The following is an 18,501-nucleotide window of genomic DNA, read 5'->3' on the forward strand; positions in this document are numbered from 1 at the left end:
TATTTCAAGTTTACAGTAGTCAAATTGTTATGGGACAGTGCAGAATGGACGTAAAACTGTACAAGTCTATCCCAATTGCCTGGTTTTCAAAACACAGCAAACCACACAACAGCCATCCATGTTTTCTTGCAAGGGGAGCGTGCTCATTAGGGATATGCATAATGGTGCAGGCAAACCCAGTTTTCTGAGAATGGTTCATGTGTCTGGAACAGGAAGTTCTGTAGACTCCTTTCTGTTCCTAATGATAAAGGTCTGGAAACTCACAAGCCACACTTGGAATCTCGGTGGGCCTTTTCCAGGAGGAAAATGGAATGTTCTGAAAGAAACTGGAATGTTTCAAAGTCAAACTCTATTCTGATTCACAAAATTAGGAAACCATAACTATTGATTTAACCAGAATGAAACTGCATATTTTATTGGTGATAATTTATCTTCTTTTGGAACAAACAGTCCTCCTTAACAGAGGTTTCTACATCCTGGGAAGGGGGACCAGACTTTGAGCCTACACGCCTAGGTCTCTGCCAAAACATTTTGGCCTCTCATTTAAGAGCTCTCTGTCCGAGAAGAGTCAACCTCACAGGGAAGGGAAGGGAAAGGAAAGGAAAGGGAGGAACAGAAGGCAGCTGATTGTGGACGAATTTTTTAGGACAGTTTGGAGCTTTTGGGAGGCTGATTTAGGAGAGAGAAGAAGGGAGAAGTTTCTACTCCTCATTCAAAGTTCGCTGGAGGTTTATTATTACAGTCTCTTCCTTGCCTCACTTTACAATCCAGCTCGTGAAAGAGGCGGGGGGAAAGGGGAGCTGCGGGGGGGTGGGGGAGAGAACTGTGGAGCCAAAAGCTTTCTCTTCTTTCCAAAACTGAGCAGAGAGGAGGGGCAGCAGAGGCTGGTCGCCTGAGCTTACACCGGTCACGAGAGTGTAAACTTCGGACTCCTTCAGACGGCTGAGCAAGAGGTCTAGAGTTCCATCTATCCATTCTTCCGTCCATCCATCCATCCATCCATCCTTGTTCCTGATCAGAAGATCCCGGGCATCCGGCATGGAAATCCAATAAGGAGTTTTGTGTTTACAGCAGCAAATTCCTCCAGCATCTGAGTTTTCTATGTGACCCCTTGTGTGCCAACATGAAAGGTAAACCCATGAGTGGGTGGCTATTTCATAAAGTAGGTATTGGAAAGAGCTGGGCGGTTCTGAAAGAGCAGGAGGCTTGTCAGCAGTGAACCTGGGCTTATTGTGGAAGCAAATATCTTTGCAAGAGGGTTTATGTTTTGTGTGTGTTTGTGTGTAAGAGAAACTGAAGTTGGGTGGATTTCTAGTCATTAAGAATGAAAACTGCCATTTGTTCTTAAAGAAAAGCCCAGGTTCTTGTAAGTTGTTTAGAGACTCTTCTTTTTGGATTTTTTTTAAAATTAAAAAAACTCAGTCCAGGGGTGCAGAGTGTTCACTTGCATGATTTCTGCTTTCTGTAGCACATATTTCTTGGCCACTTATCTAAAAAAAAGTTTTAAAACTTGCCTGTGCAGTTTTTGGAGAGACCAGTGGGGGGTTGCCAGCATTTCGTGATGTTCTAGACATCTGGCAGTGATTAGATTCCAGTAGAGGCTTAACTGCCTTATGAAATATATTTGGCATTTTTTCCCTCAAGATCTATAGACTGGAAAAATATTTGGCCTTTGCTGTGCATTGCATATGCCGAAAGCTCAAGTTTACAACCCAGCTGCCCCCACCAGCCTTTGAATCACACGTTAAGGGAAAGCGTTTTGGGTTCCCATTGCTTGTGTCATTTTCAATTTCGCCAATGAATCTTCTCTTTGGCATATTTTGGACCTTAATAAAAAAGATACGTTACAGTGCACATCTCATTAATGAAAGTAATAATACGCCAAGTAATCTGCAGAGTAAGCACAAATCTCTGTGCACCCTGGGATCAAATGTTTTCAACCATACAGGAAATAGTTGTGAGCTTTCAAGTGTAGATTTTCAGAAATAATCTTAGTAACTATGTGGATAAACACGCACATGTATGGATATGAGGGAAACTGACTGAATCCTAGCATGCTGTTTAAAGTATGGTATGGGGCTGTTGATGCCAAGAAGGCAGGAAGAGTGATTGTTTTTTCCAGAGACCAATAAAAACACTATTCAGTATAGTCATTTTTTGTTGCCAGAGAAGCAGTCTATAGGGAATAGCATTTAGTTCTGTTAAGCCCACACACATGAAAGTAAGTTTTGAATATCATCTGGTAGTGAGGACAGTCCATTATGCTTAAGATAATTAGAAATTAAAATTATTTTTATCAGTAAAACCACCAGGGGCTCATATTTATTTTTCATGTTCCTACCAAGATCAATGTGATGACATTAGCAAATGAAAAACATTGCATGTTTGCTTAGTAAATAACTTAATGTGCTATTTTCATAAAAAGGGAAGGTTAAGCCCTTTTTGCAGGGGCTTTATTTAGGAATAAAGAAGGAAGAAAATGTTATCTTTTTGCTCTTTATTCCAAATGCTAAGCTAATCATAGTAATACCAGCAAGAATTTTACCTAATGTATACATTTGTATATAATGTAGATCATGATGGATCTTCACTTGATAAAAACATTGCTCCCTTATCAGTGATTGTGAATATTTATTTATGTAGCTTGCATACTTGATAAACTGAAATGACATGCCACTTGCAGACAGATCAGTTGCTAAAAGGAAGTGATGCTTTCTGTGAATAATTGCTGTTAACTCTAACCTAAGTTTGTGCAGGCTTGTTTAAAAGGCATCCCAATTACTCAATTTCAATTCATATGTATGTAGGTGTGAATAACATAGCATTGGTGAGATTTTTCACTCGATCGAATTAATCAGATACATTTTTTAAAAAATGTTACAGCTTTTATGCAGTATTGCAGGCTAACTCTGCCTACTGCCAGGAGTTCAATCCTGACCTGTTCAAGGTTGATTCAGCTTTCCATTCAGCCTTCAGAATGAGGACCCAGATTCTTGGGGCAATATTGTAAACTGACATTGTAAACTGTTCAGAGAGTGCTGCAAAGCACTGTGGAGCGGAATATAAGTTTAAGTGCTCTTGCTATTTTAATTTTTAGAATTTGAGATTTTTGCTAACTACAGTAGTGTTCCCCATCTCTTTCAGAACTCACAATTAACCTCTTGTTGCAAAGATTTCCCAGTAATTTTGGAATGTTTTCTCAGATATCCAGAATAATAATAATACAATTTTAAAATCAGGACTTCATTAAAACATCCCTCAGTGAACATTTCAAATGAACTGATTAATCAAGAGTTATGAAAATTATCTATGGTGTCAAATGAATATATTTCATAATATTGGATGATTAATTTAGCTAATTTATCTCTCTTGGCACCCTCTCTTTGTATTTGGAACTTTTTAAATTTAGCAGAGTTTAAGCCTTAGACTTATTATATAGTTGTCTCTATTCCTGCCCCACTTTTTATGTAGAACTGTAAAGTATCAGAATAATGACATTGGTAAATATATGTAAAAAGGATAATATATTTTTCATTATTTTTAATGTTATGTGACAAATAACCGGTCAAGAATGCCTGATGCTCAAGTACATGGGGTCACAGTAAAGATAAATCTATTTGTAAAATTTTCATTGCTTTTCTATTCACCAAGATTGGGCAAAATCAAATTGATGAAGAAGACTGTTTTCCTTCTGCCATAGTGAAAGTTTTCATTCTTAAAAAATTCAGCTTCTTTTCCAAATTTCAACTTTTTCAACATTAAATGGCTAACAAGAAAAAAAGAAAAGAAAGAGGAAAATATGAGAAAATTCTTATGAGTGAAAAATATCATTTTCACTCTCCTACTTTGAAGTTTCACCACTGTTAGGCCCTGGTCTCAGATCAACATTTAGTAATAGTAATAAAGTTGGAAGGAACCTTGGAGATCATCTAGTGAGTCCAACCCTCTGCTCAGGAAGAAAACCCTATACTATTTCAGACGAATGGCTGTCCAGTCTCTTCTTAAAAACTTCCAGTGTTGGAACATTCACAGCTTCTGGAGGCAGGTTATTCTGCTGATTAATAGTTCTAACTGTCAGGAAATTTCTCCTTAGTTATAGGTTGCTTCTCTCTTTGGTTAGTTTCCATCCATTGCTTCTTATCTTGCCTTCAGGTGTTTGGACCTAAATGAACACAAAATAGTGATTTTATAAATGGTTGCCAACTGAAGCTAAATGATTATAGTGGAAAAGAATCTGAAATCTGAGTTTGTTGTATTTATTTATTATTTATTTATTATTTGGATTTATATACCGCCCCTCTCCCGAAGGACTCGGGGCGGTGTACAGGGCAATTAAAACACTATATACAACACATAATATACAAATGTAGATTTATTAATGAAACATATCAGCAGAGGCTATAAAACTGCTATGTAATGGAGTACAAATTTTTAAGAATGTAAACATTAAGTATATGGCAAAAATACAGCTGTTTTATGTTTTCTAAATGAAAGCAAGAATACAGTTATGATTAAGTGGACATACAAAAATGTATTTAAAGTTATTGGCTGTACTTTTATCACAGCATTTAGATAATACAAGTGACTCTCATTTAAAAATAAACTAGCTTGGTCCTTAGTTTTAGTAACTAAAAAAAACCTAAGGTCTGCAAAGAAAAGATAGCTTTAGAAAGCAATAGAGGAACAGTGAATTATCAACTAGCAACTAGCATGATATGGTTATGCAGCCAGATTGAATTTCTCTTGTTGGGGGTTCTTGGTCTCTTGACCAAAAGATGAGACTAGAATATGCTCTATTTCAGCTTTTCAGGCCCAAGAGGAGCTGAGTATCTATCAAAAAAAGATAAAGAAATTTCTGAGTTTTTCCTTTAGTGATATGAACAACTGCACTGATGTTTCCCCTTGCCTTAATGTTATTTTTAGGAGTCAGAGAATGCAACCTGTCCCTGACCAATGGATAGATTTTCAAGTTCCAGTCAATATATTTGAATCAGCATTTGCACATCCCTTTGTAATTATGAAGTTTACCCATACACATAAAAGTAAAAACCTGTTTCTTGGATGCAGAATCTAAAGAAAACAATAAATTTAAAACAATAAAATCCGGAGACCCCCAGGTAGATTACTGAAGAGCCTTAGTAATCTTGTTCTTACTAACTCTTCTCAGAATTTTCTTTCAGGTTGTCATATTTTCAGAGACTTTGTTGACATATTGGATAGATTCACACATCATGATAAACCAAAGGATGATTAACTTGTCTTTCACTTAGGTGACTTTTTACTTATTGCATTCAGTAAATTAAACTTAATGTGTGACTTTTTAAAGTAAGCCATGGGTAAATAAGCTAGTGTTAGATTATATGACTGCGTCTCTTCTTTCTGTTATTTTTAAAAAATAATTAGAAACTATAATGTGTACTTTTAAACTAGTTTGCTGAATCCATGATTTCATTTCCTGCCCAGCAATGTAATCATAAAAATGTGCACATTTTTTACAAACGTATGAAGTAAAACATACTAAAGCAACATACCTACTCTGCCAGCACCAGAAGATCATTCTGATATTCACACAATGTTAAAATAACTTTTAGTTTACATTTTCTTGAAATATCCTGAACAATTACACACAAAGTACAAAAGACAAAGACCCATAATATAGTTGCAGTTGCTATAAAGATGATATTTACTTGTGAATGCCATACACAAGGGATATCAGAATGAAAAAAAAGTTTAATGCTGAATACATTAAGACTGGTTCAGAAAAATCTGAGAAACAAGTGAATGTGGTATGCTATCTTCTACACAAATTTGAGGCAGCAGTTCTTCCATGCAGTTCAGGAAGAAATATCTGATCTGGTTTCAAAAGTTAACTTCATCCTTCCCTAATGTCCAGAGATGGAATTATCATTTTCAGATCTTCCAGTAGCATTTGCCAATAGTGAAATTCTCAATTTTATTTATTTTGCCATTTGAACCTAGTTTCACAGAAATCATTGTGATTATGTTTACAGCACTGGCATTATTACAGCCTTGAACAACAACAAAAAATATTGTCATCTGAATCCTCAATACTAAACCTGACAGCCCTTTGAAATAGACCAGGTAGTGGAAACAGAACGCCATAAGAACAGTAAAATTCTGTTCTTATAGGAATACCGGTACATTGAAAGCCTGACAGAGTTTATCTCTCCTTTTATCTTATACCAAAGAGAGTCAAAGCAGGATAATCTTGAGTTTCTCCTTCACCTCTTGCTTCTTACTAAGGTAAATTGATGTTTTCTTAAAAAGCTGTGGGCACCTTTTTTAGGACTGACTGTTCTTGTACAGATGTCTGAGGGCTCCTCAGTAGAAACTTAAACTCTTTCTTTGTCTATTTCTCTGCTGGGAACAGAGATTTTTTTTTTTACTGATGCTGTTTGCAGGGGTTCTCCAGTCTAAGGAGCCAAAGATAGGAGGCAAGAGTGAAGAGAGTCTCTAACACTTTTTTTCTTACTCTTTCCTTCATGCCATTGTTAAGTGAGGATCTTTCAGTTTGTATTAGTTTGTATTGCTGTAAAAACCTTTGCTGTAATAAAATCAGTAGTTTGGGAAAATTAGATTTATTGTTATACAAACTTTTACTGTTGTAAAATCTTTAATAAAATTACTATTAAAAATGTACTTATACAGCAACAATTTTATCGCCGAGAACAATACATCTGCAATTGGCTCTACGGCACCCACTTAGTTTAAATTAGCTGATTCTGATGAATGACATTACCAGATATTCCCAAAGATCAGAAATACATCAGGAACGGACAATATGTCAATCTATTCTTTGTGAGCATCTTTTGTGTGAGGACAATTCAATTCACTTTTCATTTGTAATCTTTTCTTTTGGTTACATGCCTGATTTCATTCTTTGAGTATAGGTATTCCTTATTTAGTGATTACAACATTCAGTGACCATCCACAGTTACAACAGTGATGATAAAGTAAGTTTATGACCAATCCTTGCATTTACAACCTTCTGTAAAAAAACAAAAACTGTAAAGCACAAAGGGAAACTGAAGTAAGATATCATAAAGACAGTTGTGGTTTCACTTAGTGATAACTTTGCCTAACAATCTGCAAGTCCCAGTTGTGCTTGCTAAATGAGGATTACCTGTACACAACATTTCAGCACCATTGTATCAGTCATTTAAATTTTTGAAATATTTTAACTTTATTTACAGTGCCTTATTATTAAGGCTCAAATATTGCTTATGCAAGTATGGCAAATGTCTGTACAAAAATTATGCCGCAAAACTGAAGTTTAAGTGCAATAGTTATGCAAGAATATAATTGGCTTTAAGAAAATAAATATTTTTAATATGGAAGAAATCTTTAAACATAAATGATATGTCTTAATTTCTATCAGACTGAAATATGTTACTTAATACTGAGAAATTTAAATAGAAAATTAATTCCATTGTATACACAGCAAATTCAAATTCTTCATTATTAACTTATTTAGAACCTTCAAGAAACACTATGATTCCTTCAGAACAGCATATGTTTTATACTAACTTTCAAGATCCACTCATGTATACGTGATTAAAATTCCAAAAGCAGTTGGTGATTAAATTTAGGATAAATTTAAGGACGACATTTTCTCTTAACAGTTCTCAATTTTGGAGTACTTTTTGTTAAAATCATGTTTGAGTTATTTATATTTTACAAGAACTTAACCCTTTTACATTTGCCAAGAACGACATTAATAAAGCTTACCAGTATGATTGTAACAGTCCCACTGAAATCATCTTGAAATCCAAAAACTCTTGGAACTGACAAACTATCAGAGAAAGAAAAGGATTTAAATCTATATGAGTATAAAATATTGCTGTTAGCTTCCAATTTTCTTTCTTGAGCTCAATGACTTATGTATATATGCTACATCATATAGATATATAACATCAGTACAGAAATTATGCCAATTTTACTTCACTTTTTTGTTGATACAATGTGTTTTGGATGGAAACATACTAACTACCCCTTTTCAAGATATTGCTTAAAAACAGCCCTTCCTGGAAAATATTAAATCAATGAATTTAGAAGTATAGAGAGTCAGATTTGAATTCTTATTTAACTATGTAGGTGACTGTGAATGTATTCTTGTGACATGTACTTCACAAGTCTGCTGCTAACAGTGCAGACTCCATACTGAGGCAAGTGTAAAATCAAACATTGTTTGTTGGTCACCATCCTTTCTGATTGCTAAGCTTTGTGTTGTTGGCAAGTCAGTTTTGCCTCTCTCTCCCCCCCCCCCCACTTTCTTTAGAATTTACTAAGGAACTTGTGACCCATTGGGTCAATGTTTCAGGAATATTTCTTTACCTAAAACAGAGAAACAGAATAATCATGGGCTGGCAAAAACAACAACAACGTAGGAGCATCTTTCACATCCTGTTGCTTCCCCATTGCTTTTCTTTGTAGGAAGCAGGTAGAGAGTGTTAGAAATGATAATCAAAACAGCACTGAAGCGGGCACAGCTTTGCCAAGTTTCAATCCCACTGAAATACTGGGTCTTGGAATTTGGGTGCATGCTTTTATGTCGATTCAAAAAATGTTGCCTTGTTATGCACAGTTTTGCCTAATTGTAGGTTATAATCAGACAGAGTTTAATACTGGTGTATGTAATAAACGTAAACAACGTTGGTTGTTCAGTATAAAACTTGCTGAATAATAAAAACTTGCAGTTAGACTGACTTAAAAATTGACTTAAAAACTTGGAAACCACATACTGAATCATTTTTTATCTTAATTTCTTTCTCATTCCTTATGTTTTCATGCCAAACACTGTTCTTAGTTATTAATATGAGAGATACCATGAGTCCAGCTTGCTAGAACTAATTCCCTCTGCTCTGTAATTTCAGTTCTCTTAGTCTTGCTTGCAGCCATTGTTTGGGAAGAAAATATATGTTCTGTACACCACTTACTTTTTTCATGTTACATAACTTCTAATCTAGTGAATGTTATATAGTTGAATGAATATTTGGATCTACTGTAGATCACAAGTTGTTCCCTTCTAATGATTTATCCTCTTGTTCTTTCATACTTTTATTTCTATTTGAGGCTCAGATCATCTAAAAGATCCAATTCAAATAGGGAGGATGGAGTGCCTGAAACTAGCAAGAAAGCTTGTGTAGTGTTTATCCAATACAGCCTGTGGAAGCATCTGATCCTTTTGTTACTAATTATGGGTCATATCTGGATCCTTTTGTTACTAATTATGGGTCATATCTGTTCGTTATGGCATCCACCTTAGTTTCTAGTTGTCTGGCTTTGTGAAGCTTATGTTGGCATGACAAAGCTTTAGCATTCGTCTTGATTATTTGATTATTTTTTCTTAATAATTAAATATCCGTTTATGCTCACAAATCATTAATATTGAATTTCTCAGAATCTTTGAAAGTTTCTTTGGAACCCAGACACAAAATCTTGGGACTCATGAATGGAACATGAATTCCCTAGCTTTCATATATAACAATGAAATGTTGCATTGTATTTCATTAAAAATCATTTTTAGAATTTGCCATAATTAAAGATATATTCCAACTGGCCTGGGACTAAAAACCTCAAGATCACATCTCACTACAAAAGTGGGTCTGGTTGTTGGAATCATGCCAGGAAAAAGCAGTTGATTGTTCCACACTTTGGGGAGCTCATGGCAAGGACCAACATTTGCTTTTATATAGTGCTGCCAGCCCTTTGGAAGAAATTTCCTGTTGGGTCATAGTTTTTCTCCATTTTCTTTCCTAGTTATCCTTTTATCACAACATTTAGCTTAAATTAAAATTGTATTATTTTATTTATTTATTTATACTTCTCAATTCTTGAATCCTGGCAATTATATTGATAAGTCCATGTAGTTTTCTTGGCCATTTTTGTCAGAAGTGGTTGGCCATTGTCTTCTTCTCCAATAACTGAGAGGGTTACTGGCCCAAAGTCATCCAGATGGCTTCATGCTTAAGGCAGGCCGAAGCTCTTCCTAGTCTGGTACCTTTAATCATGACACAAAACTATCTTTCATATTATGGATACATTTTTATAATCTATGCCAGGGGTAGGCAACCTTGGCTCTTTTATGACTCCTGGACTTCAACTCCCAGAATTCCTGAGCCAGCATGGCTGGCTCAGGAATTCTGGGAATTGAAGTCCACGAGTCATAAAAGAGCCAAGGTTGCCTACCCCTGATCTATGCTAAGAATTTTCAAATGAGGGGGTCAGTAACTGTAATTTAAAGAAAAATATCCTGGAACTACTAATAAACTGATACAGTTACTGAATAGAAAATTGGCTGTCTGAGGCAAACTCTTTCCTTTCCCTTTCCTCCCCTTTTCCATGTTCCTCCTGTTTGTCCATTATAGCAGTCCACCCACCTAATTTTTGAGGAAGCCTCAGATTCCATAGAACCCAGTCTAATCAACTTCATTTCATATACCTCCATTTGTGTTGAGATTGTAGTCCTTAGGACCCCAGATGTGCGTTGCCATAGTGACTGTAGTTATGAGAATTGTGCCCCAATAATCTGGAGTGGAACACGTTAGGTAAAGAAGTTTTAAACCAGTGCAGTCTGCTTGGGGTGATTCAAGTAGAGAGCAGGATATCAGTATTATTGATAGATATTTATGCATACATGTGTGAACAAATCATTAAATGAAATAAGACCCCAATCTTTTTTTCCCTTTTTTCCTCTGGCTTTGTGGTAGGTGGGCTTTGCTTCTTCATAATTATATTAGTTTACGATTTTGGTTCTGTATTTTAAGGCAGTTCTTCAGATCATTTTACAAGTTTTCTCCAACTTCCAGTGCAAATCTGCAAACAGAGTCATGAATCTTGCATAATGCCTATCAGATGTATATATTAATAAATGATGGTAAAGTGGATACTTGACAATTTTGTTGACCACAATTTTATTTGTACCTTTTTAAAAAAAAAAATCTATAGAAAGAATGTCTGTGAATGAGATGAGAAACTTCCAAATTTCTTACTAGGAGGTCTTTTCTGTTGTTCATCTGGGTTCCTTTTCTCCTCTTCCAAATCAGGATGGAGTTAAATATCTTTCTTTGTTAGTGTTACTGTAGTTGGCAACGACAATACATTTTAAGCCAAATGTAGTTTTCTTTCTAAAATGTTTTGTAAGAAAAACTGGACTGTTCTATTACACTACATATTGGACCACCCAATAATTTCCATACACAGATTGCTGACTACGACCAGATGATATATTTGTGAATCAGACAAGCAGAGCTTCACGATTAAAACAAAGAGTCAGGAAATAAATAGCATTAAGAGGGGATTAATGTTGATATTTTTCATATTACTTTGTATCAAATGATACATTTAAATGCAGTTTCTATGCAAATTTTTAGTATGTCTGGATGTATTTTCATATATATTTATAATACATAAAAAATCTAAATTATGTATCCTAATCTCTCTCATCTTGATGTTTATACAGTATTGATGTTCATAACTTTGTAACTTTTTTTTTTAACAGACGATTTTGTCGAAGAGGAAGAGGTTCAGTCCTTTGGTTATAAGAGGTTTGGTAAGTTAGACAACCCCTTCACATTTGTACAGTGTAGACACAACAATTGCTCCAATGAATTCTCACTATGTGTTACTTTTAAACATGGTTAAAACATTAAAAATATTGCTTGCCAATAGAGGCAAGGAATCCGTAGTGGTGAGATTGATAAAGAACATTGGTTATTTCACTGGTGATTTTACAGAATGTGCTTATGAGAGGGATTTGTTTTAGAACATTGGCTTATTTATATAAAAGCTGTTACTGTTTTTGCTATTCAGTAAGACTCTTTCACTGTTAGTAACTACCATCCAACATTTGCAAGTATTATTTTCTAAATAGCAGGATGAGTTGCCATGTCAGTAAAAAGTGCCAAATTAAGTGATTTGCATTTCCATTAAACATAAAAAATACAGCCTTTTGATGTTCAATACACCAATCAGTAACTACTAAGAATATCTTATCTTCCCCATGTAAATATATGGGTGTGAAAGTTTAGCACAACGCTTCCCCAGCCTGGATAAATTGCCCACAATTGGGTAAAAGTGGGTTTGTTGTTGTTGTTGTTGTTGTTTGGATAATGACACATAAACTCATTATCCATTCTCGACAGGAACACTTAAATTGACTTTAAGGGTTTTACTTACATTGGGGGAAAATGAACTTTCTAATACACAGTTTTGGCTAATGAAGGGGAAAAAATGAGAAGCATTCCTTTACCACTTCTGTAAATTATCATGCTAAAATATGTTGTTTCACTGTTAATAAATGGGCATAAATGAAGTGATTATCCCAAACTTTGAAATTCTAGAAACTGAATCCTAGGTGAAAATCACCATGTTTTTCTACCATGCTTACTCATGCCCTATTGTAGAGAATTTCAAAGCCATGTTTTAATGCTCTTACAACTGCTTAGGTAGATGTAACATACAAAAGTGAATACTAAAAAGTGAATATGTTGTTTTGATTTTGAACCTGCTGAAGCTCTTGCTCATTTTTTCTATATTAAATTTGTATAGAGATATTTATAGATAGGAAGTAAATTTTATTTTTTAATGTCTCTTTCTAATCATCCAGATAATGTTTCTGTTTCTGTCAGCAGCCCAAATTACAAGTTAGCTAAATTCTAGTGTTTATTTATAATGTTTGTTACGGTATTATTAAGGATCCACTTATTAACTATTAATATACTATATATTCAGTAGCCGAGCTTCACATATTTTATGATTTTTATGTTGTTGTTCCTGGACTATAATGAAGTTACTATGAACATGGCAATAAAAAGTAATATTTTGCATTATTTTACATCTGCTTAGTCTTCATATAATAGTGAAAATGCAAATGACCTGTTAAAAATACTAGTTGGCCATGTGTCACTGCTGGAATTATAACTGAAAAGGATATTAGGTTGTTTATAAAAAATAAATCTAATTATTACAAAGCTGTTTTCAAGCTACCAGTCTGTCTGTGGAAAATAAATCTCAAATGTTGACAATTGTAGAATAAATTTGACCAACACAGCTGCATTTGTCTGTTCCAATTTTAAGAACATTTTTTGGGGTTTTTTTTCCTGATATGGTTTGGTATCCAGGCAAATTATGATGCCTCATTCATGATCCTTTGTTAGACAGTTGAATTTGCTGCAGGCACATTCTTTCTCCCCTGGTCACTTATCATGGCTCTTCATGGGCCTTTTGACTTAGACTGCAGGAAAAACAACATATCTCATATCCAAGAACATATCGGCTCCTGTAATCCCCAAACCATTCATTGTAAAATATCATTCAGGCATTATGTAACTTCCTAATAAATATTGATTCACCATTTTTCTGGAAAATCACTGTTATGAAATGTGTGCCCAGTGATTTTTCAAAATGCAAAGGTCACCAGTTAATAAAGATTGGGAAAGATATACTGTATAATCCTGGTTCCACTTGAGAGATTTAAAGATTTTCTGCAGTTTCTATTAAAAAAAAAGGTGTTACAAGACCATACTTTTTAGTGATTCTGTTATTTTGTGAAGAAAGCTAAATGATACCATTTTACATATTTTGACAGACACTTTGGGATGTTGTCAACTGTGGCTATTTGTTGACAGCATTGTTATATCTATGGAACACTTATAAATGTGTGTATAAAAATTTGCTTGGAAATGAATCATGTTGCTGGCTCTCAGATACTGTATAGATATAGAACTAAGTGAAATATGTATATCATCTTTGTCAGATTATCAGTCTCAAGTTTTGGGGGCCTATATATTTTGAAATTTATCAGCTCTCAAAGTAATAGCATATTACCGGTATGTCCATATCTGAGCTAACATTTCAGTTGACCCGCATGCAGAAAGATTACTCTATGTAAAAACAAAGTGTCACATTCTGAGAATACAGTCTAACCTTTAAGATGCATTTTAGTGATAATTATAATGCAGTCTAATGCATTTCTTCTGTATAGAAGTGTTAAATAGTGGGCTCTTAGGTGCAGGAATGATGACACGAGGCTGAGTACAGGATAACTCATACTTTATTTCTTGCTAGAACTGTACTGAAGCATGGGCTGCAACCAGCCACAATATATAGTCTAGCCCCTAGGCGGCAGCCAATAGGTTTGAACCAACTCTTGCCGCCTGGGGCTAGCCAATTGCAGGACAGGAAACAGTCTGGATTGCTGGAGAGCCGTTAGCTGCTCCAGCAACCCACATGGTGTATCACCAAAACCCAGTACATAACAAGAAGCATGCTGAACATTAACCAAGAACTGTAGCTCCGAAATAAAAGGGGCCAGGTGATACTGATCCTCAAAATATTGCACTGGTTGCCTATAAACCCAATATATTATTTGTGTGTAAATCCTTTCATAATTTAAGAACCATGAATGTATAATGAATGCTTTTCCCAGTAATGTTAAACTCAGGTTTTAACACTGGTTAGGTCCTACTTGTGATCCCTTCCAGTGGGAATGGCATATAATGAGAGAATTTGAGATAGGCCCCACTTGGCAATACTTTGAGATAAAAACTATTTTTTACAGTTGTTTGGACTGTAATGTGGCTCTGGGTCTTCTTCAGATTTTGTCTGTTGATTTATATCTATCTTCTCTTTTGTGTGATTCTTTTTGTTGGGAAAAAAGGCTCCTTGTGTGTTTTTGGCAATGATGCACGGTATATTTTATATTTTGCACTGTCTTGGAATTATTTTATCCAAAGGACAGAATGTATAAGTGAAGGATATTAATAAGGTGAATTCTGAAATAAATTAAATAATTTCAACAAGGTTAGTCTTAACTATGTGAGTAGAAATGTAGTATTTGCTCTTTATTGCTACTGATGGTAATTTCAGAACCAGTAAACAGCACCAAGCTGTATACTAACTTTCCTGTGAAATAATCATTTCTTAATGATCTCATTATGATAACAGAATCTCTGTTTACAGATTTTTCTTTCTGAGTTACTGATAAAAATAAAAAAAATGTTTGATATAGTATGTGAGCTATTAATATCTGTGTTAGAATTTATATATTTATATATAATTGAGCCAGTTTGGTTAAGGGATCAGGCTAGAAATCAAGAGACAGAGGTTGAGAGTGACTGGCCCCAAATCACAACTCACAGTCTCCTGGTTTCTAGCCTGGTGCCTTAACCACATTCCTGTCAGTAATTAAGTTCAGCTGCATGTATGTGATCACGTACCCAGAAATCATGGACTGGACTTTGAACTTTTTGGCAAACCTCTGATAGGCTGTAGTGCCTTGGCACTAGCTTCGAAGGGACATTTTGTTAATCTTGTAAAATGTTCCTCCAAATAATTTTTAAAACTCTAATTCAATACTATTGTACTTGTGATAGCTAAAAGAACACTTTTTTTTAACAGTGCTGTATTCATCTAACCAAAAGATTAAAAATAAAATAACTGGAGAAATATATCCTCCTTTGAAGCCCTTTTCAAAGGTTCCAGTGATAGCTGAGTGAGTGGGCTTTGCTAGCAGATGGAAGAATGCAATGCTATTTAGATGACTGACTTGATCTGATCTGGTGATTTTTATCTACTTGGGAATAGTTTTGCTGCTTCTAAGGGTATCCTGTTCTAGTGACAGAATGGGATGTGTATCCCACTGGTGCTATGGAATGTTATACTGTATGCTTGGCAAAGCCAAAAGATTTGCTGACTTATCCTTTCTCTGTTTTACAAGGTTGATGAAGTGCCTGAGAAGGCATGTTTTCTTATCACCCTCAGATAGTCATTAGTCATAGACTATCTTTCAGTAAACTGAAGAAAAACTAATCGTTCTGTAAGGCAGGCTTTTCCTGTTGAGAAATCCTTCCTCAACAAATTGTAAAAAATGATTACTCTGAGATTTGCCCCCTGAAAATCCCATTGAATCTTGTTGCCCTATATTGTATGATAATGTAGGTCACAATTTTGTTTTATTTTAAATTGCCAACCAAATTGGGGAAAAAATGAATATTTAAAAAAGCAATATCGTCTGTAGGTACAATGCCAGAGTTACATATTAGTGTATTGAATCATTCAAAGAAACTGAAGTGGTTTGTTCTTCAGTGCTATACATTTGGTATGTAGATAGCCTACAATTTTGGAATGTTCTCTGTTTATTTTGAGAAAATAAATCCTTCAATTGATGTATTTAGGAATCTGTCATTGCTGGGTTAACAAGAACAGCGTTACAGTTTTTGGAAGACTATGTGATAAAAAAACATGTATTTGGAGGAAATCTCATTGTTCTTATGGCATGAAGGGAAAAAAATGTTTCCAGGAACAAAGAAGAAAAAAACACTTTTCAATTTAAGATTGAAACAATCATTAGCTTCATGCTTCTAAATGATCTCTCTGAACGAACTAGGTGACACCTTGACAGATGAATGTGCTAGGTCCACAGGGGTAGGCAACCTTGGCTCTTTTATGACTGGTGGACTTCAACTCCCAGAATTCCTGAGCCAGCTGTGCTGGCTCAGGAATTCTGGGAGTTGAAGTCCATGAATCTTAAAAGAGCCAAGGTTGCCTACCCCTGCTAGGAGGAGAATATACTCCCACATACCCTTGAAGAAAGAGTTAACAAAAACCAGAAATTCTGAAGTGTGGTGGGTAAGATTAATCTATGGAAATTCTAGAATCAAGCAATTAAGTAAAACCAGGTTCTTCTTTCAGTTTCCCATCTTTTCAGAGCCAGGAGTCAGAGGTCTTTAGTAACACACAGCTGCTTGCTCTCCTAAAATGAAATGAAGGTTTACAAATCAAGTTGTCTAAGCTGGAAGGGTCAACTATTCCAGATTTTTCTTTTTCATAACAAGCTTTGATAAGACATGCAGCTACCTGAAATAGGTCTTTTTTCAAATAAGGAATTATATTTGCCTCCCCCATGCTATAATATTTGCAGAATCACCTAGTGACTTATAAGATTTTTAACAAGTAATCTTAATCATATAATAATTTTTAGATTTTAGATCAATAATGTCTTCATTTATGTTAATTATATCTTGCATTATATTTTATATCTTAGTAATTTGGTCATGTCAGAAAAATGCTTCTTAGATTTTATATATATATATTTTTTTTTAAAAAAATACTTTTTCTAATCAGAATGTTAATGTCTTCACATATGCTTCTTGCCTACTGAGTAAACTGCTGGATTTTCAAATATTAGTAGAGAAGATAATGTTAGAAATTAAAAGGCCATTAGCTTCAGAATTGTACATTTATAACATACCTATGCATTCCACCACAAAAGTAATCTTTAAAAGTAAAAAATGCTTATTCCAGTGCAATCCAGAATCACAACTAAATAACTCACTAAATGATAATCTGAGTCTGAGAACATGGAGAGTAAATAGTGGAAGATTGACATGATGCCAGATACTTTGCCAAGAGAGTGTTAAGGCTGCCTCAGTTCCTGACCTTCTTGTTCCATTTTTTCCCCAACAGACTCTGTTCCTTGCTTTGAAATTTTGTTAATGTATTCCCATCCTAACTAAATAAGCTTTGGTATATTTGCAAGCTTTACATAAGGTTTCACATAAGCCAGCTAGAACCTAATACAAACTAAGAAGCAGGAAATTAAGAATCAGCACTTCAAAACCAGTCAGAATCATAAACAAAGACCAATCAGGAACCACTCTGCATCAACTGGAAACCAGATTGGATAAAGATCAATCAAAAGTCAGCACACCTGGCTGTAAAGACAGGAGCCAAGTCAGACCCTCCTCGGTTGCTGATCTGCCCAGCAGACTACCTTTTTCTGAAGATGTCAGCCATAGTTGGAGGCAAAACTTCAGGAAAACCGTTACCGTCCTAGAACATGATTATTAAACCCTGATAGCCAACATCACTCTTCACAAAAGGTCATTCGATGCATTAAGAAGATAGTCAAAGGTGAACTACTGTTGAAGTGTTTGTTTATAATTCACATTTCTGAAGCCATCCAATTTCTCAGCACCAGTGGGCAGCATACAAGGTGAAAACCAATGATATAGAACAACATCAGCAAACAGATAGAGAAGACAGCACAGTGGAACTGACATAAAAACCTTTCACAAAGGATTCATAGTCTACCTTTGCCCAAGCCTGGAGAAAGAGCCAGGTTTCTAGGTACATTTTAAAAACAGCAAGATTGGGACTGTTCATATCTCAGGGTGGATGTTCTTCCAGCAGGTAGGCACTGTGACAGAAGGCATTATTCCTGCGTCCCATTAGTTTACTTTGTTTAATGAAAGGGGTTGGAGCATTCTGTCGGGTGTCACAGGATGTGTAGAAATAATACATATGAGCAGTTTCCTCAAATAACAAGGTCCTGTGCCATGTAGAGCTTTGTTAATCAGTGCTTGAATAGCACTGAGAAGCCTGCCAGTAACCTCTGCACTTTGTGAAGCAATGGTGTTATATGGGCATTCCAAAACATGCCTCTAACTGCTTGTGCCACCATATTCTGAACCAGCTGAA

General features: G+C 35.2%; 1 protein-coding gene across 2 annotated transcripts in view; it reads left to right on the forward strand.

Moving 5' to 3' along the window:
* The first annotated feature begins 946 nt into the window (after positions 1–946).
* COLEC12 (collectin subfamily member 12) overlaps positions 947–18,501 on the forward strand; it is a 92,176-nt gene continuing 74,621 nt past the window's right edge. For both annotated transcript variants that reach the window (XM_081324233.1, XM_081324232.1), the window contains exons 1-2: positions 947–1,130; positions 11,522–11,572. In XM_081324233.1, coding sequence (XP_081180359.1) covers positions 1,124–1,130; positions 11,522–11,572 — 58 coding nt within the window. In that variant the 5' untranslated portion in view covers positions 947–1,123. The remainder of the gene's footprint in view (positions 1,131–11,521; positions 11,573–18,501) is intronic.

This window comes from Vipera berus (genome assembly GCF_964194415.1).
Source record: "Vipera berus genome assembly, chromosome: 3".
In the NCBI taxonomy this organism is placed as follows: Eukaryota; Metazoa; Chordata; class Lepidosauria; order Squamata; family Viperidae; genus Vipera; species Vipera berus.